This window comes from Coregonus clupeaformis, chromosome 1 (genome assembly GCF_020615455.1).
Source record: "Coregonus clupeaformis isolate EN_2021a chromosome 1, ASM2061545v1, whole genome shotgun sequence".
NCBI classification, from domain to species: domain Eukaryota; kingdom Metazoa; phylum Chordata; class Actinopteri; order Salmoniformes; family Salmonidae; genus Coregonus; species Coregonus clupeaformis.
Genome location: NC_059192.1, coordinates 80580032 through 80603387, shown reverse-complemented (window position 1 = coordinate 80603387; position 23356 = coordinate 80580032). Strand labels below are relative to the sequence as shown.

Here is a 23356-nt window from a genome sequence, read left to right as displayed (position 1 = left end):
GTCAACTGGAATGCATTTAAATTAACAGGTGTGCCTTCTTAAAAGTTAATTTGTGGAATTTATTTCCTTCTTAATGCGTTTGAGCCAATCAGTTGTGTTGTGACAAGGTGTGTGTGTGTGTGTGTGTGTGTGGGGGGGTATACAGAAGATAGCCCTATTTGGTAAAAGACCAAGTCCATATTATGGCAAGAACAGCTCAAATAAGCAAAGAGAAACGACAGTCCATCATTACTTTAAGACATGAAGGTCAGTCAATGCGGAACATTTCAAGAACTTTTAAAGTTTCTTCAAGTGCAGTCGCAAAAACCATCAAGCGCTATGATGAAACTGGCTCTCATGAGGACCGCCACAGGAATGGAAGACCCAGAGTTACCTCTGCTGCAGAGGATAAGTTCATTAGAGTTACCAGCCTCAGAAATTGCAGCTCAAATAAATACTTCACAGAGTTCAAGTAACAGACACATCTCAACATCAACTGTTCAGAGGGGACTGTGTAAATCAGGCCTTCATGGTCGAATTGCTGCAAAGAAACCACTACTAAAGGACACCAATAAGAAGAAGAGACCTGCTTGGGCAAAGAAACATGAGCAATGGACATTAGACCGATGGAAATTTGTCCTTTGTTCTGGAGTCCAAATTGGAGATTTTTGGTTCAAACCGCTGTGTCTTTGTGAAATGCGGTGTGGGTGAACGGATGATCTCCGCATGTGTAGTTCCCACCGTAAAGCGTGGAGGAGGAGGTGTTATGGTGTTGGGGTGTTTTGCTGGTGACACTGTCTGTGATATATTTAGAATTCAAGGCACACTTAACCAGCATGGCTACCACAGCATTCTGCAGCGATACGTCATCCCATCTGGTTTGGGCTTAGTGGGACTATCATTTGTTTTTCAACAGGACAATGACCCAACACACCTCCAGGCTGTGTAAGGGTTATTTTACCAAGAAGGAGAGGGATGGAGTTCTGAATCAGATTACCTGGCCTCCACAATCCCCCGACCTCAACCCAATTTAGATGGTTTGGGATGCGTCAGACAGCATAGTGAAGGAAAAGCAGCCAACAAGTGCTCAGCATATGTGGGAACTCCTTCAAGACTGTTGGAAAAGCATTCCAGGTGAAGCTGTTTGAGAGAATGCCAAGAGTGTGCAAAGCTGTCATCAAGGCAAAGGGTGGCTATTTGAAGAATTGTTTAACACTTTTCTGGTTACTACATGATTCCATATGTGTTATTTCATAGTTTTGATGTCTTCACTATTATTCTACAATGTAAACACTTTTAAAAAATTAAGAAAATCCCTTGAATGAGTAGGTGTGTCCAAACTTTTGACTGGTACTGCATGTTTCCCATGCCAATAAAGCCCTTAAATTGAATTGAATTGAAAGTGACAAGAATCGGAGGAAGGCAGGGAGGGAACAGAGAGAGAGAAAAGGAGGCAAGTGAGAGAGAGAAAGAAGGAGAGAGGGAGAGAGAAAGAAAGAGAGAGAGAGAGAAAGAAGGAGAGAGAGAGAGAAAGAAGGTGAGAGAGAGAAAGAAGGAGAGAGAGAGAAAGGGAGACAAGAGACAAAGGGTGCGGTCGTGTGTGTGTGTGTGTGTGTGTGTGTGTGTGTGTGTGTGTGTGTGTGTTTGTGTGTGTGTGTGTGTTTGTGAGGGTCTAAGCTCCACCACTGAATAACATGTGGCCCTCCAGGGGAATGGGCCCTCAGGATTTACGAGTCCGGCGGGACAGTGACTAAAGTGTGGAGAGCAACACAAATCTCTGTTACCCTCCTGCAGTCTTTGCTCTTTCTTTCCTCCCACTGCTCTCTCTATTTTCTCTGCTTTCTCCATATACTGTAGCTGTAAATAACCTCAGTCCCCTTGCTGAGTGTTCAGTCTTCTGACTACATGGTCTCTATGTCTCTATTCATGGAGCAATACTCCCGCTAAGCCAAAACGTAAGGTTACTTGCGTAACCCCCGGTTCTCTGATATTATGAGTGAGATATCTCACATGAGGGGGATTCACCAGAATCTCAGAAGCTTGAAGAACCAATCACACACGTCTGTCGGAAACAGACAAGTCGAGTGGCGAATAAGGTGAGCCCCTCCCCTCATCATAAAGAGCCACCACTCACCCGCCCTCTGATCATTCTCGATCATGCCGAACTTCCTCAAGCTCTTGCGAGTAGGGAATATTGTAGTGCTATTTGGGTTGTTAGTTGGATTCTTTCCGCCATTTCAAGATTTCTTGATTTTTATTATTGTTTGTGTACTTGTTTGACATTTTACTGCATTGTTAGGAGCTGGTAACATAAGCATTATCACTGCACCCGCTATAACATCTGCTAAACTGTGTACACGACCAATAAACTTGTATTTTATTTTATTTGAATGCGGTGAGACATCTCACTCATAATATCAGAGAACTGAGGCTACGCAAATAACCTTAAATTCTCTTTCAGTTATTAGTTTCGATATCTCACATGAGGGATATGGCCAACTCCCGTATTGCAGCATGCTCTCCGTAGCCAGGTAGTCTCAACGTATCAACCCTCAGAGGCCCCGACACTGAGGACAGTATGTACCAAAGAATGTGCAGTGACGTCTAGCCGGTAGAACTTCATAAAAGCCCTCAGGCCTTCCGGAGGCTGTAACCCCTTGCTATTATAGGCCAATATAATAGCTTCCACAATCCGTGATAACCGTTGATGAGAGAGGGGCCTCTCACAAAGGACATAAAAAGTTGGTCTCTCTTGTGCAAAGCTTTCGTTCTATCCAAGTATATGCACAATGCGTGTACTGGATACAAACTGTGGAACCGCTGGGGGGGGAGCGAATGTTGAACTGACATTGCATGCAGCTAACTGATTCACTTTGCGGACGTAAGGGCGACCAGTAAAGCTGTCTTAAAGGAGAGACTGTTAAGGTCTATCAAACTGCTATCTCGGCTGTCTTAAATGAGAGATATTTCATCTCCACGCTTTCCAGCGGCACAAAAGTGCTGTGAAATAAGACACAGATCTCATCCCAAAGGTCTGTTTTAGGCTTGCCGATAGCTAGGAGATTATGCATCTCTAGCATCAAATCGACCTGGTAAGCCAGCAGTAGGGACATAATGTTCAATACCCGTACAGAATGTGTGGCAAATACGAAGACCTTTTGGTAGATGGATGCAGAAAGGCGGTCCGTCTTAATAGGGAGAGAAGTGCCTGTCAGCGACGAGGCACTGGGGTTGAGGTGGTTGTCCAGTGATGGCTCACCCACAAGTGGCTTGCCGAGGCCCAGCTTCTTTATGTCCTTGACATTCATGTTGACAAAAAGTCGTCTGGTTTGGATTATTGCCAGTCAAGGGTTTGTCCTAATTGTGTTTGGCTTCCTCCACGCAAACTGGGATAGCAGAGAGGAATTGCTTGCCTGAGATGGTGCGAGAGGGGAGTTTCCTCCGCTCGTACCAGTCCCTCTGTGCTGCCACCCCCAATGGGTTTGGTTCACTCAATGCTGAGTCTGGCCGCTGCCTGTTTGCAGACATCGATGAGCGAATATCTGCCATCCACCATCGATGCCCTGCTTAGGGCAGAAGAAGGCCTAGAGGTAACGGTTGTGCTTCCTCGTCCTCTACCTCCTCCTGGAGGTAGGTCGTGCCCTTGCCATCGTCCTCATCGCCTACTCCGGGGGCCAAGCCCTGGAAATGTGGGTGAAGGTCCTCGCGGTAGCCATCCAAGACGTTGGCTCATGAAGACTGGGTCTGTGGAGTAGTCTTGCGGCGAGCTAGCCAGTTTAACTAAGCCTTGCAGCTAAGCTAGCCAAGCCATATGACGCTAGCTACAACAGGAGACAAAGGGAAGAAAATGAGTAAAACAAATTGTTACCCGAAGCAAAAACTTTTTTTCCCTGGTAAAGTCACCCAACACAGAAGACGAGAGCAGAAAAACCTGTGCTCGGCGGCATTACCTCGCAGCACACCTGCGAACAGTTGAACAGGAAAACAGATCAAGTCATGCTGAGGAGAGCTTAGAGAAGTACTCTTTGTGAGGAAGAGAGGTGAGATTGATCAGAGGGTGAACGAGTGTCTCTTTATGATGAGGGGAGGTGCTCACCTCATTCGCGGATCGACCTGTCTGTCTCCGACAGACGTGTGTGTGTGTGGTTGGTTCTTTGAGTTTCTGAGATTCTGGGGAATCACCCTCGTGAGATATCGAAACAAATAATCGAAAGAGAACAAAACCACACTATGAGGATGAAGTCAACAGTAGGGAAGTGACAGGGGAAGTTCTGGAAGTACTGGAGAAAGAGAACATCAAAAATATGTACTGTAGGGAGGTGTAAGTTAGCGTAAGCTTGGGAAGGTATATCTGATATACGTGTGTGTGTGTGTGTTTGCATGTGTTTACATACATGTCTGTGTGTAAGAGGTGTGAACAATTAGTGCTACACTAATCATCCCTAACCTTCTTACCTGAGCTCCCCACAGAGCCAGACCGAGGGAGACTACAGGCATGGTGAACTGTCTGGTCACAGATACACTTTAACATGTGTAACACGTGTTTTGTGTTCCTAACATGTAACATGCTGTTACATGCCAAATCACTCGATTATGTAAACTGTATAAATAAACCAAGTTGTTCAACACAAATCTAATATGTACCATCTATAGGAAGGACTGCTGGATGGATTGGTGCAACTTTCTCTCTATAGAAAAACACAAGACCGGATCATTCACGTAACATGTCTTCAGGTCTTAGGCAAGGTTAGTCATCACGCAAGCGTATTTCGCTGTTGTTCAAAGTGGCACCTTTTCAGAGCTTTTATTGCTTAAAAGTTGGTTTATAGAGGTCAGCCTATCTGTCACGCAGTCTGGCTGGCATGGAACCTAGTCCTGTAGTGTAAAGAGGGTAATTGGCAGGACGTGTGTGTGTGTGTGTGTGTGTAAGCATATGGTTTGACTTTACCAGTGTGGGTGGTGTTGTGCTAAACCTTCCTCTTCCCAATCCCTTAATTAGCCTGACCTTGGCCTTAACAAGGCCCTGCTCTAGCAGTGTGGTGTGTGTGTCTGCGTGTGCGTTTGTACGTGTTTGTGTGCGTGCTTGTGTGCGCGTGTGTGTTAATGAGACAAATATGTGAATACCTTGGCACGAAACAGTGATATTCCCTTATTTTGAAACTACTGCAGACTATTGCACTTCATTCTGACAGCGATGCCATTTTTTTTCTCTCTCAGAATGTCAACCACAGCCTGCCTGTAAACAATGACCATTACAAACCACAACAACAGGCAGACATGTCTTTAGCCGCTCAGTCACTTCAAGAACGACACCACAAGACAGAATGGGCAGGAAAGCAGAGGAGAGACAGTGTGAGGAAAAGACCAAACCAAAACCATGCCGTTCTTTCAGCAGCTGGTTCTCACTATTGCTTGTATTTTTTTTTTAAGCCATCAAAACATTTCTCCCTGGAAACAGTTTGACTGGAAATAATTTGTATTCTACTTGACAAACTTTAAGAGGTTTTATGAATGAGAACTTGTCTATTGTTATTATTATTATTATTATTATTATTATTATTATTATTATTATTATTATTATTATTTGTATTATTATTATTATTATATAGGGAATGTGTGTATGAAGCTAAGTGATACAGGTATGCAGATATAGGATAGAAAAAGGGGTAAAATACCTACTGTTGCCACGTTACAGCTTCCACAACCGAACCAGCGTTCTTCATGAACCTGGGTATAAAAACACGATGTTCATCAGCTGATTCACTTTAAAACACTACTGAGATACTAGCAGATTTCTTGTATAAAACAAGGACTTTTGATTAGTCTCATATCTCGGCCTCTTGACAAGGTTGTCAATGTTTGTGTGTGTGTATTTCTAACTGTTTGAGCCAAAGAGACACGTGAGAAACAAGACATGAGGACCGGGTAGTCTCAACCTGAAACTCTCCTTATTTGGGGCTTTCTGACCTGTCCAGATTCTTCAATCTAAACAGCTTGTCAGAAAGGCACTCTCACCAGTTAAAGATGTTTAGTCTTGGTTACATCTTTTAAATGACACTGATGTTATCTCCGTCCATTTAGCCTTTGTTTTTAAGCAGACAACTGTGGTAGACACACACACACGCACGCCTGAGACAGAGGCTGTGACCGTGAGACAAAGTAAAACCAGGGGAAAGACCCGGGTAAAGGAGAAGGGAAAGGAGGACCTCCTACAGTATCTCCCTCCTAATTCACACATGTGTGAAATGGTATTCCAAGACTCTCTAAATCAAAATCATCAGCTCAGCTATAGTAAGTAAGAGTTTTATTGTAGTGAGTATTGCTAATATAAATGTTATATCTGTTGATGTGTACCTACAGAAAAGCTCTAGCCAAAACATTGACGTCAAGCAGATCTTTTTTTAGCTGCCCTTATTATACTAAACAAAAATATCAACGCAACATGCAACAATTTCTAAGATTTTACTGAGTTCCAGTTCATATAAGGAAATAAGTCAATTGAAATAAATTCATTAGCCTTTAATCTGTGGCTTTGTCATGACTGGGAATACAGATATGCATCTGTTGGTCACAGATACCTTAAAAAAAGGTAGGGCCGTGGATCAGAAAACCAGTCAGTATCTGGTGTGACCACCATTTGCCTAATGCAGTGCGACACATCTCCTTCGCATAGAGTTGATCAGGCTGTTGATTGCGGTCTGTGGAACGTTGTCCCATTCCTCTTAAATGGCTGTGCGAAGTTGCTGGATATTGGCGGGAACTGGAACACGCTGTCATACACGTTGATTCAGAGCATCCCAAACATGCTCAATGGGTGACATGTCTGGTGAGTATGCAGGCCATGGAAGAACTGGGACGTTTTCAACTTCCAGGAATTGTGTACAGATCCTTGTGATATAGGGCCGTGCATTATCATGCTAAAACATGAGGTGATGGAGGTGGATGAATGGCACGACAATGGTCCTCAGGATCTTGTCACGGTATCTCTGTGCATCGAAATTGCCATCGATAAAATGCAATTGTGGTCATTGTCTGTAGTTTATGCCTGCCAATACCATAACCCCACCGCCACCATGGGGCACTCTGTTCACAATGTTGACATCAGCAAACCACTCACCCACACGACGCCATACATATGGTCTGCGGTTGTGAGGATGGTTGGACGTACTGCCAAATTCTCTAAAACGATGTTGGAGGCGGCTTATGGTAGAGAAATGTATATGCAATTCTCTGGCAACAGCTCTCGTGAACATTCCTGCAGTCAGCATGCCAATTGCATGCTCCCTCAAAACTTGAGACATCTGTGGCGTTGTGTCACAAAACTGCACATTTTAGAATGGCCTTTTATTGTCCCAGGCACAAGGTGCACCTGTGTAATGATCATGCTGTTTAATCAGCTTCTTGATATGCCACACCTGTCAGGTGGATGGATTATCTTGGCAAAGGGGAAATGCTCACTAACAGGGATGTAAACAAAGTTGTAAACAAAATATGAGAGAAATAAGCTTTTTGTGCGTATGGAAGATTACTTGGATCTTTTATTTCAGCTCATGAAACATGGGACCAACACTTTACTATTTTGGTTCAGTGTACATAAGCATCCTAGAGCTATGCAAAAAAATGCTGCTCTGCCAAATCCATCTTTGTGGAGTGGAAACAAATCTACCATTTAACATATAACAAATCCAACATTTAACCTAACAAATCCACTACTTTTGGCAAGTCCCAATGGTGTGTCTAAGATAGAGGGGTGGAAATGTATATAAGAGGACTCGACAAAGATTATCTGGTCTGTGAGAGAGAGGAGAGAACAGAGAGGAGAGAAGAGAGAGGAGGGGACAGGTGGGACATCGCTCGGCCACCTTATCAATCCACTGACACTCTATACAGCTGACAGCCTATTTAACTAGACCAGGGCCTGGGACCATCAGACTGTAGGCTTCTACATAAACACTGGGCCTGTGTGAGTGTGTGTGTGTGTGTTGCTTAAATCAAATTTCTAAAAGATAGCCCCATTCCATAGTTCAGGACGTTTGTAGTGTGGCCATATATTGACAATGGTGTCAGTGAGGCGACTCACCCATCAAGCAGCAGAATGGCGTTTTTGCGTGGTCGTCCAGCGTTCGGGCCGAAGAGGTGTGCTCGGTTGTAGTAGCGTACAGACTGCAGTAGCGTTCTCAGCAGGGTGTAGTCCTGGGCTAGCTGGGAACTGTTCACTGTCTGACCCATCATGCTACGGTAGCCATTAGGCTCTGGAGAGAGATGGAGAGAGGGATTCAATTAAAGGTCAGGAAAGTGCTATAAACAGTATGATCCACCATTTTACAGTAACCATTCCACTCTGGAGAAAGATGGAGCGCAAATAGCAATCTTTCAAACGAATAGACATTCACCTCGATCTTCATTCAGTTTAATTTGTTAATACATTCTACCAGCTTATTTACCCAGTTAAATCCTGTTTCTGGAGAGCTTGTCTTGGTCAGATAGTTTTCCACCTTGGGGGAGGATCTTTGCTCCATAAGTGAGCAGTTAAAACACTTCAACACCATAACATCATAGACCTCCTCTAGCTCAGTCTGCTGCTAAACACAACTTAGGCAGTACTGCCATTTTCATGTTGTCCTTGAATGGAACCCTAAGTACACAGTATTACAGCGAGACACAGAGTGTGTAATTCTAACACTGTTCAACACAAGCACTGTTAAAGAGGACACCCAGAGTGTGTGAGAGTGTGAGAGAGTGAGAGGTACAGTCCAATATATGTTTCTCTCAGTGCCCAGTAAGGGAGCGATAACTAAGTCGTCATTATTGTAATGCTGCAGGAAGGAGGCCTTGCCAGGAGAATGGGCCAAGATAACAGGGAGGTCCCCCCCCCCTCCCTCTTTCTATCCCTCTCTTTCTCTCTCTCCATCTGTGTTGATGGTCTCAGCCAGAAAGAGGCTCCATTTCCCCCACAAAATAAAACACAGACCCCTATAGTTTCCCCCTGCTGGCAAGACTGCTTGTGTCTGTCATATTGGCAGGGTTTCTAGGGTCGAGGATGCACCACTGAGCAAGTCATCAGCTGTTTACTTCTCCTTTTTAAAACCACTCCATATTTGAGCATCCCTAAATACCTGTCACGCCCTGGCTCTGGGGACTCTAGTATGTTGAGCCAGGGTGTGAGTTTTCATTTGTTTTTCATTCTAGTTTAGTATTTCTATGTTGGCCAGTGTGGTTCTCAATCAGAGGCAACGTGTATCAGCTGTTGCTTGTTGTCTCTGATTGGGAACCATACTTAAGCAGCCAGTTTTCCCACAGTGTTTGTGGGATCTTGTTCCTGTATAGGTTTGTGGTTTGCACCTTTGGACGTCACGTTATCGTTTTTGTTCGTGTTATCATTCAGATTAATAAAATATGTTCACCTTCCACGCTGCGCCTTGGTCCTCTGTACCCGACGATCGTGACAGAAGATCCCACCAAAACTGGACCAAGCAGCGTGTCCAGGAGCCATCGCCAGGGGAATCTCTAGCGGATCGCCTTTGCAACCTCGACTGGGCCAAGCCAAGTGAAGAGCAGAAAGGTTGGACTTTGGAGCAGTGGAGTAAGAGTCTCGACTGGGCCAAGCCAAGTGAAGAGCAGAGAGGTTGGACTTTGGAGCAGTGGGGTGAGAGTCTGGCGAGAGATATGGAGGCCTGGTCCACGGGGAGGAGAGACACCCAGAATTTTTTTAGGGGGGGGCTCACGCCGTGGACGACGGGGCAGCAGGAGGCCGCGATAGAGCGGTCCAGCGGGTTGGCAGAGGAGGCCGCCAGGTTAAGGGGGCCACTGGTCACAAAGGGGAAGGAAAGTGTAGAGGCACGGCGAGAGGTACTGGGGTGTGTTACCAGTTGCCTGATCCCCGCGTAGGGCCAGTGGTGTGTGTCCCCAGTACGGTCCGGCCTGTTCCTGCTCCCCGCATCGAGCCTGTGGTGCGCTTCGCCAGCCCGGTCCGGCCCGTTCCTGCTCCCCGCACCAAGTCAGTGGTGCGCTTCGTCAGCCCGGCTCGGCCCGTTCCTGCTCCCCGCACCAAGTCAGTGGTGCGCTTCGTCAGCCCGGTCCGGCCCGCTCCTGCTCCCCGCACTAAGTCAGTGGTGCGTTTCGTCAGCCCGGCTCGGCCTGTTCCTGCTCCCCGCACCAAGTCAGTGGTGCGCTTCGTCAGCCCGGCTCGGCCCGTTCCTGCTCCCCGCACCAAGTCAGTGGTGCGCTTCGTCAGCCCGGTCCGGCCCGCTCCTGCTCCCCGCACCAAGTCAGTGGTGCGGTTCGTCAGCCCGGCTCGGCCCGTTCCTGCTCCCCACACCAAGCCAGTGGTGTGCGTCGTCAGTCCGGTAAAGCCCGTGCCTGTTCCACCGGTGCCTGGTTCGGCGCGGGTCAGCTGCTTCACGCCGGAGCTAGAGCAATCCGCTCCACCAGTGTGCAGTCCAGCTCCGGTCAGCAGGGCCAGACCGGACCAGGGGTTCTTTGGGGGGTTAGAGAGGGAGTGGGGATCATGCCCGGAGCCGGATCCGCCGCCAAGGCGGAGTGCCCACCCGGTCCCTCCCCTGTGGTGTTTGGTTGGCGCGGTCGGAGTCCGCGCCTTTGGGGGGGGGGTACTGTCACGCCCTGGCTCTGGGGACTCTAGTATGTTGAGCCAGGGTGTGAGTTTTCATTTGTTTTTCATTCTAGTTTAGTATTTCTATGTTGGCCAGTGTGGTTCTCAATCAGAGGCAACGTGTATCAGCTGTTGCTTGTTGTCTCTGATTGGGAACCATACTTAAGCAGCCAGTTTTCCCACAGTGTTTGTGGGATCTTGTTCCTGTATAGGTTTGTGTTTTGCACCTTTGGACGTCACATTATCGTTTTTGTTCGTGTTATCATTCAGATTAATAAAATATGTTCACCTTCCACGCTGCGCCTTGGTCCTCTGTACCCGACGATCGTGACAATACCCCCCTCCCCCCTCTCTTTCTCTATGCTCTTTCTCTCTACGCTCTCTCTCTCTACTCTTTCTTCACTCCTCTGAATGGCTTCCTTTCAATCATTACTTATTTTTCCGGTTAGTCTCAGAGTCAAAACATACAAATGACACAGTTGTTACAATTTGCATGCTCTAAAAAGCATGTGTTCCTAGGTTAATACTTTGGGTTTGGGTACTGTGCTTGTGAAAATAAAAATGTGTAGAATGGATAAATACATATCTATTTTTTGAACAATACTGCTACGCTCATAAAGGTGTTAGAAATTGTTTCATAAAGGTGTTTGGAATGCGTTATGTACAGTGAGGGGAAAAAAGTATTTGATCCCCTGCTGATTTTGTATGTTTGCCCACTGACAAAGACATGATCAGTCTATAATTTTAATGGTAGGTTTATTTGAACAGTGAGAGACAGAATAACAACAACAAAATCCAGAAAAACGCATGTCAAAAATGTTATATATTGATTTGCATTTTAATGACAAATGACAAAACATGACTTAGTACTTGGTGGCAAAACCCTTGTTGGCAATTACAGAGGTCAGACGTTTCTTGTAGTTGGCCACCAGGTTTGCACACATCTCAGGAGGGATTTTGTCCCACTCCTCTTTGCAGATCTTCTCCAAGTCATTAAGATTTCGAGCCTGACGTTTGGCAACTCGAACATTCAGCTCCCTCCACAGATTTTCTATGGGATTAAGGTCTGGAGACTGGCTAGGCCACTCCAGGACCTTAATGTGCTTCTTCTTGAGCCACTCCTTTGTTGCCTTGGCCGTGAGTTTTGGGTCATTGTCATGCTGGAATACCCATCCACGACCCATGTTCAATGCCCTGGCTGAGGGAAGGAGGTTCTCACCCAAGATTTGACGGTACATGGCCCCGTCCATCGTCCCTTTGATGAGGTGAAGTTGTCCTGTCCCTTTAGCAGAAAAACACCCCCAAGAGCTCGATTTTGGTCTCATCTGACCACAACACTTTCACCCAGTTCTAATCTGAATCATTCAGATGTTCATTGGCAAACTTCAGACGGTCCAGTATATGTGCTTTCTTGAGCAGGGGGACCTTGCGGGCGCTGCAGGATTTCAGTCCTTCACGGCGTAGTGTGTTACCAATTGTTTTCTTGGTGACTATGGTCCCAGCTGCCTTGAGATCATTGACAAGATCCTCCCGTGTAGTTCTGGGCTGATTCCTGACCGTTCTCATGATCATTGCAACTCCACGAGGTGAGATCTTGCATGGAGCCCCAGGCCGAGGGAGATTGACAGTTATTTTGTGTTTCTTCCATTTGCGAATAATCACACCAACTGTTGTCACCTTCTCACCAAGCTGCTTGGTGATGGTCTTGTAGCCCATTCCAGCCTTGTGTAGGTCTACAATCTTGTCCCTGACATCCTTGGAGAGCTCGTTGGTCTTGGCCATGGTGGAGAGTTTGGAATCTGATTGATTGATTGCTTCTGTGGACAGGTGTCTTTTATACAGGTAACAAACTGAGATTAGGAGCACTCCCTTTAAGAGTGTGCTCCTAATCTCAGCTCGTTACCTGTATAAAAGACACCTGGGAGCCAGAAATTTTTCTGATTGAGAGGGGGTCAAATACTTATTTCCCTCATTAAAATGCAAATCAATTTATAACATTTTTGACATGCGTTTTTCTGGATTATTTTGTTGTTATTCTGTCTCTCACTGTTCAAATAAACCTACCATTAAAATTATAGACTGATCATTTCTTTGTCAGTGAGCAAACATACAAAATCAGCAGGGGATCAAATACTTTTTTCCCTCACTGTATACACCCTTCAAGTACAGTGTTACATAATGTTTTATAATTATACTGTATTTAATAGCATAAATTATATAATATATAGTATATAATGTTGTGTAGATACTGACCGTTGCCCAGTTCCCAGGAAATGTTGTATTTCTTCCCGGCGCTGTATTTGAGGAGGCTGAGTGCTGAGGAGGAGTTCCAGGAGGAGTCAGGGTTTCTCTGCAGGGCGTTGAGCCCAAGGACCAGATGCAGACCAGCACACTCGGCAAAGTTGTACAGTTTGTCTAAAGACCTGGCTGGGAGCAAACCAGACGCAGTTGTAACTTTGTTTCTTTTCAAAATATTTGAGGTAATTGTCAATCATACTGAGGCCGGGCTAACTTTATTACAAATCATTATTTATAAACATTGAAAACACATTAGGGACATTTCTTTTCCAGTATGCTAGGTAAAACTAGCTTGAAAAACTGTGCCCTGTCTAACATCTGGACCTAACCCCTACCACTATAGGATAAGTGTAACCAATGTGGTGGGAACTCCACATTAGATGGCTAGATTAACTTTTGAATATGGGAATATATGTAGGTACAGACCCGTCCTGAACAACTCCTGTTCCTAGTTCTAACATTTTCATTTTCAACATGTCCCTGACTGAGTCTGTAATACCAACATGTTTCAAGCAGACCACCATAGTCCCCGTGCCCAAGGACACTAAGATAACCTGCCTAAATGACTACCGACCTGTAGCACTGACGTCTGTAGCCATGAAGTGCTTTGAAAGGCTGGTCATGGCTCACATCAACACCATTATCCCAGAAACCCAAGACCCACTCCAATTTGCATACCGCCCCAACAGATCCACAGATGATGCAATCTCTATTGCACTCCACACTGCCCTTTCCCACCTGGACAAGAGGAACACCTACGTGAGAATGCTATTAATTGACTACAGCTCAGCATTCAACACCATAGTGCCCTCAAAGCTCATCACTAAGCTAAGGATCCTGGGACTAAACACCTCCCTCTGCAACTGGATCCTGGACTTCCTGACGGGCCGGCCCCAGGTGGTAAGGGTAGGTAGCAACACATCTGCCACACTGATCCTCAACACAGGGGCCCCTCAGGGGTGCGTGCTCAGTCCCCTCCTGTACTCCCTGTTCACCCATGACTGCATGGCCAGGCACGACTCCAACACCATCATTAAGTTTGCCGATGACACAACAGTGGTAGGCCTGATCACCGACAACGATGAGACAGCCTATAGGGAGGAGGTCAGAGACCTGGTCGTGTGGTGCCAGGATAACAACCTCTCCCTCAACGTGACCAAGACAAATGAGATGATTGTGGACTACAGGAAAACAAAGATGACTGAGAACGCCCCCATTCTCATCGACGGGGCTGTAGTGGAACAGGTTGAGAGCTTCAAGTTCCTTGGTGTCCACATCACCAACGAACTATCATGGTCCAAACACACCAAGACAGTCGTGAAGAGGGCACGACAAAGCCTATTCCTCCTCAGGAGACTGAAAAGATTTGGCATGGGTCCTCAGATCCTCAAAGAATTCTACAGCTGCACCATCGAGAGCATCCTGACTGGTTGCATCACCGCCTGATATGGCAACTGCTCGGCCTCCAACCGCAAGGCACTACAGAGGGTAGTGCGTACGGCCCAATACATCACTGGGGCCAAGCTTCCTGCCATCCAGGACCTCTATACCAGGCGGTGTCAGAGGAAGGCCCTCAAAATTGTCAAAGACTCCAGCCACCCTAGTCATAGACTGTTCTCTCTGCTACCGCACGGCAAGCGGTACCGGAGTGCCAAGTCTAGGTCCAAAAGACTTCTCAACAGCTTCTACCTCCAAGCCATAAGACTCCTGAACAGCTAATCATGGCTACCCAGACTATTTGCACTGCCCCCCCACCCCTACCCCATCTTTTTACACTGCTGCTACTCTGTTAATTATTTATGCATAGTCACTTTAACTCTACCCACATGTACATATTACCTCAACTACCTCAACTAGCCGGTGCCCCCGCACATTGACTCTGCACCGGTACCCCCTGTCATGAGCACTCTCTCTCCCTGGTAGCAACATTAATTGCATTCAATTATCTTCCACTCTGCTCACCTCCCTCTCTCTACTCAGCCTAACTAGCTCCACCTGCCCTGCTCTGCTCTTGTTACCTGGCCAGCTGCACTGCATTTCCCACTCACCATCCTCACCTTGCCTCACTCTGTTCTAATTACTCTGCCAGCTGAACTGCATTTCCCCACTACCTCTCCCAGTATATCAAGCCCTGTTTTTCAGCCAAGCCCTGTCAGATCGTCTTCAAACCCGACCAGTAACCTGCCTGTCTGCGCTCTGACTCCTGTTTGTGATACCGATCCTTTCTTGACTGCCTCCTTGTTCTACTGCCCCGTCTATCCCAACCTGCCTTCTGGACCTCGACTACTCTCCGATCTTCAGCCCCTCCGGTAACTCGTTTCTGCCTTCTGTCTCTCACCACGATATTTGCCCAGCCCTGATCTGTACTTCTGCCTGCCATTCATATTGCTGTTGTGTGTGTGTGTTCCCCAGGTCTCCGACCACCAGAGGAGCGTGCCCAGACGCTTTCACCACCCTCAGCCCGATACGCCGCTCCATCACTGGGGAACACACACACTAAGCACTTGGACTGGACACCCCGGACATTTGGTGACCCCCGGAGCACAGGTACCCACAGGAGGACCCTGAAAGACCCCTGACACCCCTGGGACTCCTCTTCCCGCCTGTAACCTTGAATAAAGAACTCTGAATTTGAACTTGCGCTCTTGGGTCCTCTTCTGTTCGTGACAGAACGATCTGACCATCATGGACCCAGCGCACTCCCTGACCACGATGGAGGAAGAGCCAGAGAGGACTGCCCTACAGCGACTGGAACGCTCTGAGGGAGACATAAATCGGATGGCTGGCGACATCGCGTCCCTTCTCCAGCTATTCAACCAGCAGCAACAACAGTTCCAACTGCAGCAACAACAGCTAGCCCAAGCCCTGCAACTACTCTCAAGCCCGGCTACTCCACCTGCACCCCCCTGGTCCTTTTGTTCCTGTACCACCGATACTCCTTCATCCCTCCGCTGGAGGTCCCAATGCTGCAGGCCCGGCAGTGCTGCCACCAGATCCCCACGCTCCTGAACCAAGGATTGGGAACCCGAACGCTTTTGATGGCAACCAGAAGCAAGTAAGACCATTCTTGAGCAGCTGCCGAATCCAGTTTGCACTACAGCCCAGGACTTTCTCAACAGAGGGAGCCAAGGTGGGGTATGTCATCACACATCTCACCGGTCGAGCTCGGTTGTGGGGAACGGCGGAATTCGACCGGCAAACCCCAGCCTGTGCCTCCTTCAGTGCCTTTGAGGAGGAGATGTTAAAGGTCTTTGACCTAGGCTCGCCAACAGCCGAAGCGTCACAAGCTCTGCTCACCATCCGTCAGGGCAATCGGACAGTGGCAGACTTCTCCATTGACTTTCGTACCCTGGCCAGTCAAAGCTCGTTTAACCCAGAGGCACTGGTGCAAGCCTTCCTCCATAGCCTGGCGGACTATATCAAGGACGAGCTTGTTTCCCATGACCCGCCCTCAACGCTTGATGCCGCCATTGACCTTGCCGTTCGCATTGACCGCCGTATACAGACCCGGGAGGAGGGAGAAGGGCCGTCTCAGTCAACCTGCCATCCGTACTCGGGTCGATACCGCTTCTGTCCAGCCCCTGCCTGTCAAGTCCCATAGCCAACTCAATCAGCCTGAGCCCATGGAGATTGGCCGTGCCTCTCTGACTCCCGAGGAGCGTCGGGCGCCGTCTAAGCTCCAACCTTTGCCTCTACTGTGGTGGCGAGAATCACCGTGTCGCTACTTGTCCGGCAAAAGCCGCAGCTCACCAGGTGTAGGGGAGATCCGGGTGAGCTCAACAAGCCTTCAGTCTCCCTCCATCCGAAAGACCCTGCTTCATCTCCGCCTTCAGCTTTCTGACAAGACTCATACATTGGCCGCCCTTGTGGATTCCGGAGCCGAAGCAAACATCATGGACCCTGAGCTTGCACAGCAACTGGGCGTGAACCATCATCAACTGACACAACCCATTCCTGCACGAGCCCTGGATGGGCATCATCTTGGCACTGTCACTCATATCTCCGCCCCTGTGACAATCCTGCTGTCAGGAAACCACCAGGAGTCCATCCAGTTTCACCTCCTACACTCACCTGGCCAACCACTCATTCTTGGATACCCGTGGCTCCGTCAGCACAACCCCCCACATCGACTGGGAGACAGGAACAGTCCGTGAGTGGGGAAGGAGTTGTCACCAGACCTGTTTAAGGGGGCCACCCTGCCCGTTCACCGGGAAGGATCTAGCGCTACCTCCGACATATCCAATGTTCCGGCCTGTTACCACAGCCTGAAAGAGGTGTTCAACAAATCCAAGGCGACATCTCTACCCCCCACACAGACCCTATGACTGCGCGATTGATCTCCTGCCTGGCACAGCACCTCCCAAGGGTCGTCTGTATTCACTGTCAGCCCCGGAAAGAAAGGCCATGGAGGACTACATTAATGACTCTCTTGCCTCCGGGATAATTAGACCGTCGTCTTCCCCCGCAGGAGCGGGATTCTTCTTTGTCGGCAAGAAGGACGGTTCTCTTCGTCCATGCATAGATTACCGGGGTCTGAACGACATCACGGTTAAGAATCGCTACCCACTGCCCTTACTTTCGTCTGCCTTCGAACTGCTGCAGGGAGCCACTGTATTCACTAAGCTGGACCTTCGCAATGCCTACCATCTGGTGCGGATGAGGGAGGGAGACGAATGGAAGACAGCGTTCAACACACCAACCGGCCACTATGAATATCTCGTCATGCCCTTCGGCCTCACCAATGCCCCAGCAGTTTTTCAAGCCCTAGTGAATGATATCCTCAGGGACATGCTAAATACGTTCGTATTTGTGTACCTTGACGATATTTTAATATTCTCAAAGACTCTGTCAGAACACACGCACCACGTCCGGTTGGTCCTGCGCCGCCTGCTGGAGAACTCTCTTTTCGTGAAGGCAGAGAAGTGCGAGTTCCATGCCAAGACCGTTTCATTCCTGGGGTATGTGGTGACCGAGGGCAGCATTCAGATGGATCTCACGAAGGTGTCGGCTGTCACTTCCTGGCCAGTTCCTGAGTCTCGGAAGAAGTTGCAACAGTTCCTGGGCTTTGCCAACTTTTATAGGAGATTCATCAGAAACTATAGCACAGTGGCTGCACCCCTCACGGCGCTAACCAGCACTAAACAACCGTACCAATGGACATCAGCTGCTGATAAGGCCTTCAATATCCTCAAGACATGTTTCACTTCTGCTCCCGTCCTCCAGATGCCAGATGCAGCAAGGCAGTTTGTGGTGGAGGTAGATGCTTCGGACGTGGGAGTGGGTGCAGTGCTTTCTCAAAGAGCAGCTGAGGATGGCAAGATGCACCCCTGTGCCTTCTACTCCCGTCGGCTAACCCCTGCCGAATGCAACTACGACATTGGGAACCGCGAGCTGTTGGCTGTCAAGCTCGCCCTTGAAGAATGGCGGCACTGGTTAGAGGGGTCAAAGGAACCATTCGTAGTGTGGACAGACCACAAGAACCTGGAGTATATCCAAACAGCCAGGAGGCTGAACTCCCGTCAACAGCGGTGGTCTCTGTTCTTTACGCGCTTCAATTTCACGCTCTCCTACCGCCCGGGATCTCGCAACATCAAACCTGATGCTCTTTCCCCGGATGTTTCAGAAGGACGAGACCACCGCCATGACAGCTCCCATTCTTCCCAGCCACTTGGTCGTAGCGGCCCTCACCTGGGAGATCGAGAAGCAGGTCATGGAGGCTCTTCGGGACCAGCCAGGTCCAAGCACCAGCGCCCCCAACCGTCTGTTTGTTCCAGCAAATCTCAGGTCACCTGTGATTCAGTGGGGGGCACGAATCCCGTCTGGCCTGTCATCCCGGCATCACTCGCACCCTTCATCTGGTCCGCCAGCGGTTCTGGTGGCGGGGGATGAGACGGGATGTCCGAGAATTCATCCGAGCTTGTCCCACTTGTAACCGAAACAAGACTCCCAACCAGCCTCCTGCTGGGTTGCTGCAACCCCTACTCATACCCAAGAGGCCCTGGTCCCACGTTTCACTGGACTTTGTTACGGGCCTTCCGCCCTCTGACGGACACACAGTCATCCTTACCATTGTTGACCGCTTTAGTAAGATGACCCACTTCGTGCCCCCTTCCCCAAACTACCCTCTGCTAAAGAGACCTCCCAGGTGGTCCTGGAACATGTGTTTCGTATCCATGGCCTACCCCAGGATATAGTGTCAGACCGGGGCCCGCAATTCTCAGCAACCTTTTGGAAGGAGTTCTGTCATCTCCTTGGGGCCACCGCCAGCCTATCGTCTGGATTCCACCCGCAGTCAAACGGCCAGACTGAACGCATGAACCAGGAGCTGGAGAAGGCACTGAGGTGTGTGGCTTCCCAAAATCCCCCGGGCCTGGGCTCAACACCTGCTCTGGGTGGAATATGCCCATAATTCACTCACCAGTTCCTCCACCGGGCTCTCCCCCTTTCAGTGTGTCTACGGGTATCAACCTCCACTGTTTGCCAGCCAGGAGGCGGATGCCACCTGTCCGTCTGCTCTTGCGTATGCCCGCCGCTGCCGCCGCACTTGGGCCCAGGCTCGCACTGTGCTCCTGAAGTCTGGAACCAGCTACGCCGCCGGTGCCAACCGACGGAGGACCCCAGCACCTACTTACCGGGTTGGTCAGAAGGTCTGGCTGTCTGCCCGGGATCTGCCGCTGCGGGTTGTATCACGAAAGCTGGCCCCTCGCTTCATTGGTCCTTTTCCTGTGCAGAAAGTCATCAGTCCAACGGCGGTCCGACTTCAGTTGCCCGCTTCCATGCGGGTCCACCCCACCTTCCACGTCTCCAAGGTCAAGCCGGTCCATGAAAGTCCCCTGGTCCCTGCAGCTCCGGGCGCCACCTCCTCCGCGCCTCGTAGATGGCGGTCCTGTCTTCACCGTCCGGCGGCTGCTCCGCTCTAGGCGAAGGGGTAGGGGTCTCCAGTACCTCGTGGATTGGGAGGGATATGGTCCAGAGGAGAGGACCTGGATCCCGGCCAGGAGGATAGTGGACCGGACCCTTATCACTGACTTCCACCGACTACATCCTGATCAGCCTGCAATCCGTAGGGGGCCGTCCCAAGAGGGGTTCCTAGCCGTCCGGCCCGCCCTGCTCCTGTCTCCCGACCGTGACCCTCCAGCTCCTTCTGAGGATGAGGAGATTCACTCGGACCGCTCGGAGGAGTTCTGACCCGCCGCCTGCTCCCCTCCACCCTCCCGGCATGATGTTGTTCTTGGGACTTCTGGGGCCGTCCCTTGGAGGGGGGGTCCTGTCATGAGCACTCTCTCTCCCTGGTAGCAACATTAATTGCATTCAATTATCTTCCACTCTGCTCACCTCCCTCTCTCTACTCAGCCTAACTAGCTCCACCTGCCCTGCTCTGCTCTTGTTACCTGGCCAGCTGCACTGCATTTCCCACTCACCATCCTCACCTTGCCTCACTCTGTTCTAATTACTCTGCCAGCTGAACTGCATTTCCCCACTACCTCTCCCAGTATATCAAGCCCTGTTTTTCAGCCAAGCCCTGTCAGATCGTCTTCAAACCCGGACCAGTAACCTGCCTGTCTGCGCTCTGACTCCTGTTTGTGATACCGATCCTTTCTTGACTGCCTCCTTGTTCTACTGCCCCGTCTATCCCAACCTGCCTTCTGGACCTCGACTACTCTCCGATCTTCAGCCCCTCCGGTAACTCGTTTCTGCCTTCTGTCTCTCACCACGATATTTGCCCAGCCCTGATCTGTACTTCTGCCTGCCATTCATATTGCTGTTGTGTGTGTGTGTTCCCCCAGGTCTCCGACCACCAGAGGAGCGTGCCCAGACGTTTCACCACCCTCAGCCCGATACGCCGCTCCATCACTGGGGAACACACACACTAAGCACTTGGACTGGACACCCCCGGACATTTGGTGACCCCCGAGCACAGGTACCCACAGGAGGACCCTGAAAGACCCCTGACACCCCTGGGACTCCTCTTCCCGCTGTAACCTTGAATAAAGAACTCTGAATTTGAACTTGCGCTCTTGGGTCCTCTTCTGTTCGTGACACCCCCCTGTATATATAGCCTCCCTACTGTTATTTTATTTTACTTCTGCTCTTTTTTTCTCAACACTTTTGTTGTTGTTGTTTTATTTTAAAATAAATGCATTGTTTGTTAAGGGCTGTAAGTAAGCATTTCACGGTAATGTCTACACCTGTTGTATTCGGCGCATGTGGCCAATAAAATTTGATTTGATTTGATTCAACCTCTAACCCCGTCAATCTGAGCCTGACTCATCATCTTAACTCTACAGTACTACAGTCCACCTTACCTGTATTGTTTCAATTCTGTAGACGAAGTTGATCATTTAACTGGCTGATAATTCCAACCATACATCTGACCAGGCCTATACAACGCCCAGGGGAGTGCTTGAGGGTGTGAGGGGTGTGTGTATGTGTGTGTGTGTGTGAGTGGTGACGTGTCCTGATGGATATCCCAGCCTGCTGATGAGGACCAGGTGAAGGGCATAGCTGAACGGCAGCCTGCTGAGCAGATATGACAATAAAATAAATCATGACTGAAACGTCCAGAAAGAAACTAGGCTTTCTCTAAAGATATTTATGAACTTGAGATGGTTCAAAAGGCTATGTTTGATATGTGTAAAATGACACAGGTCTGTCCACACATGGTGAAGTAATGCCCTTGACATGTGAAATGTCAGTGTGTGTGTGAAGTCCCTAAAGGGGGTCACATCATTTCTCCCTTCTAGGTCCAGATCCAGAAAGACTGATTTATATTCTCATTATAGAGTCCCCTGCAGAGATGGAGTCTTTGGAGCACACACACACACACACACACACACACACACACACACACACACACACACACACACACACACACACACACAATGCGCCCCACATAGGGAGCTGTTATGTCACACTTTGTACCATTTATACAGTATGACATTAGTTTATAGATTATTTGTGAAGCATTTATATTGTGATTAAGAATACTTTATGTTTGCTATATAAAGCCTTAATAAGTTGTAGTTTGTTTAAAGTGGGACCAAATTTAACAGCGATAATCAATCCAGATTTATTGAGATAAATGGTACATTAGAGATTAAGCAGCCAGGGTCTCTGGAAACCAGCAGCTATTGTTTCTGGAAACTTCTGATGTTAGTCCCTAAAGGACTTCAGTAGTTCCTGCAAGTGTTTCATCATTTTGCAGACACACACATACACACGCACATGCGCACACACACACACACACACACACACACACACAAACACACACATTACAGCTCCGAGCGCTGCTCATATTCCCCAGACTATCCCTGCTAAAAGCATTATTCCAAATATCAATCCAGGACTTGGCGAGAACTGATGTAAGGAATTCTCTCTCTGTCAATATAATTTGTCAACGTATGACAGCTCAATGCTTTGTTAAGGCTAGCACATTTATCAGCTTCTAAAGATTCAAATTCATAACCGAAGCCCTGAATTAAACAATACAGTATCGTGGAATTAATAATGCAGCCATTTTGTCAATGCAGCAACTTCAGATAACACAACGACCTCTAGCTGTCACAGAGATGTGTATGTAGTTCTCTTTACATATCATTTAGTTAGCCATGTGAGTCTATTGTATTCCGATGTGTTTCTATTCAATTATACTGTATTATATTATATTCCATTGTGTTTCTATTTAATTGTATTATATTATATTCCATTGTGTTTCTATTTAATTATATTATATTATATTCCATTGTGTTACTATTTAATTATATTCTATTATATTCCATTGTGTTTCTATTTAATTATATTATATTCCATTGTTTCTATTTAATTATATTATATTCCATTGTGTTTCTATTCAATTCTATTTTGTACAGTAAGTTGTCTGCTAAATGACTGAAGGAAATGCAACCCAGAAAGCCGAAGCCACAGACCCAGTTTGTGCTGTGTCATTCATATGGAAGTGGGACTGTCACGCCCTGGCTCTGGGGACAATGTTATGTTGAGCCAGGGTGTGTAATTCTATGTTTGATTTTCTATGTTGGTCTGAGTGACTCCCAATCAGAGGCAACGAGTGTCAGCTGGGTGTCTCTGATTGGGAGCCATATTTAACTGTCTGTCTTTCACGTTGTGTTTGTGGTTTCTTGTTCGTGTTGGTGTGTGTTTAACCATAGACGTCACGTTTTTCGTTTGTTGTTTTGATCGTGTGATCATTTAATAAATATAATATGTTCACCCGCAACGCTGCGCCTTGGTCTCTCCATGACGATCGTGACAGAAGAAACCACCTAAACCAGACCAAGCAGCGTGTCCAGGAGCCATCGCTGGCAGATCTCCGTGGCAGCCTCGACTGGGTCAAGCCTAGTGAGGAGCAGAGAGGGTGGACTTGGGACCAGTTGAGGAGGAGCTTCGACTGGGTCAAGCCCATTGAGGAGCTGAATGGCGAGAGTTGGAGACAGAGGAGCGAGAGTTGGGCGA

General features: G+C 48.3%; 1 protein-coding gene across 1 annotated transcript in view; it reads right to left on the bottom strand.

Annotated features, from left to right (window-relative positions):
• LOC121567838 (inactive heparanase-2) overlaps nucleotides 1–23356 on the bottom strand; it is a 144777-nt gene that overhangs the window by 50274 nt on the left and 71147 nt on the right. Inside the window, exons 4-6 of the mRNA XM_041878200.2 lie at nucleotides 12842–13015; nucleotides 8060–8231; nucleotides 5659–5706 (exon numbers count right to left, since the gene is read on the bottom strand). Coding sequence (XP_041734134.1) covers nucleotides 5659–5706; nucleotides 8060–8231; nucleotides 12842–13015 — 394 coding nt within the window. The remainder of the gene's footprint in view (nucleotides 1–5658; nucleotides 5707–8059; nucleotides 8232–12841; nucleotides 13016–23356) is intronic.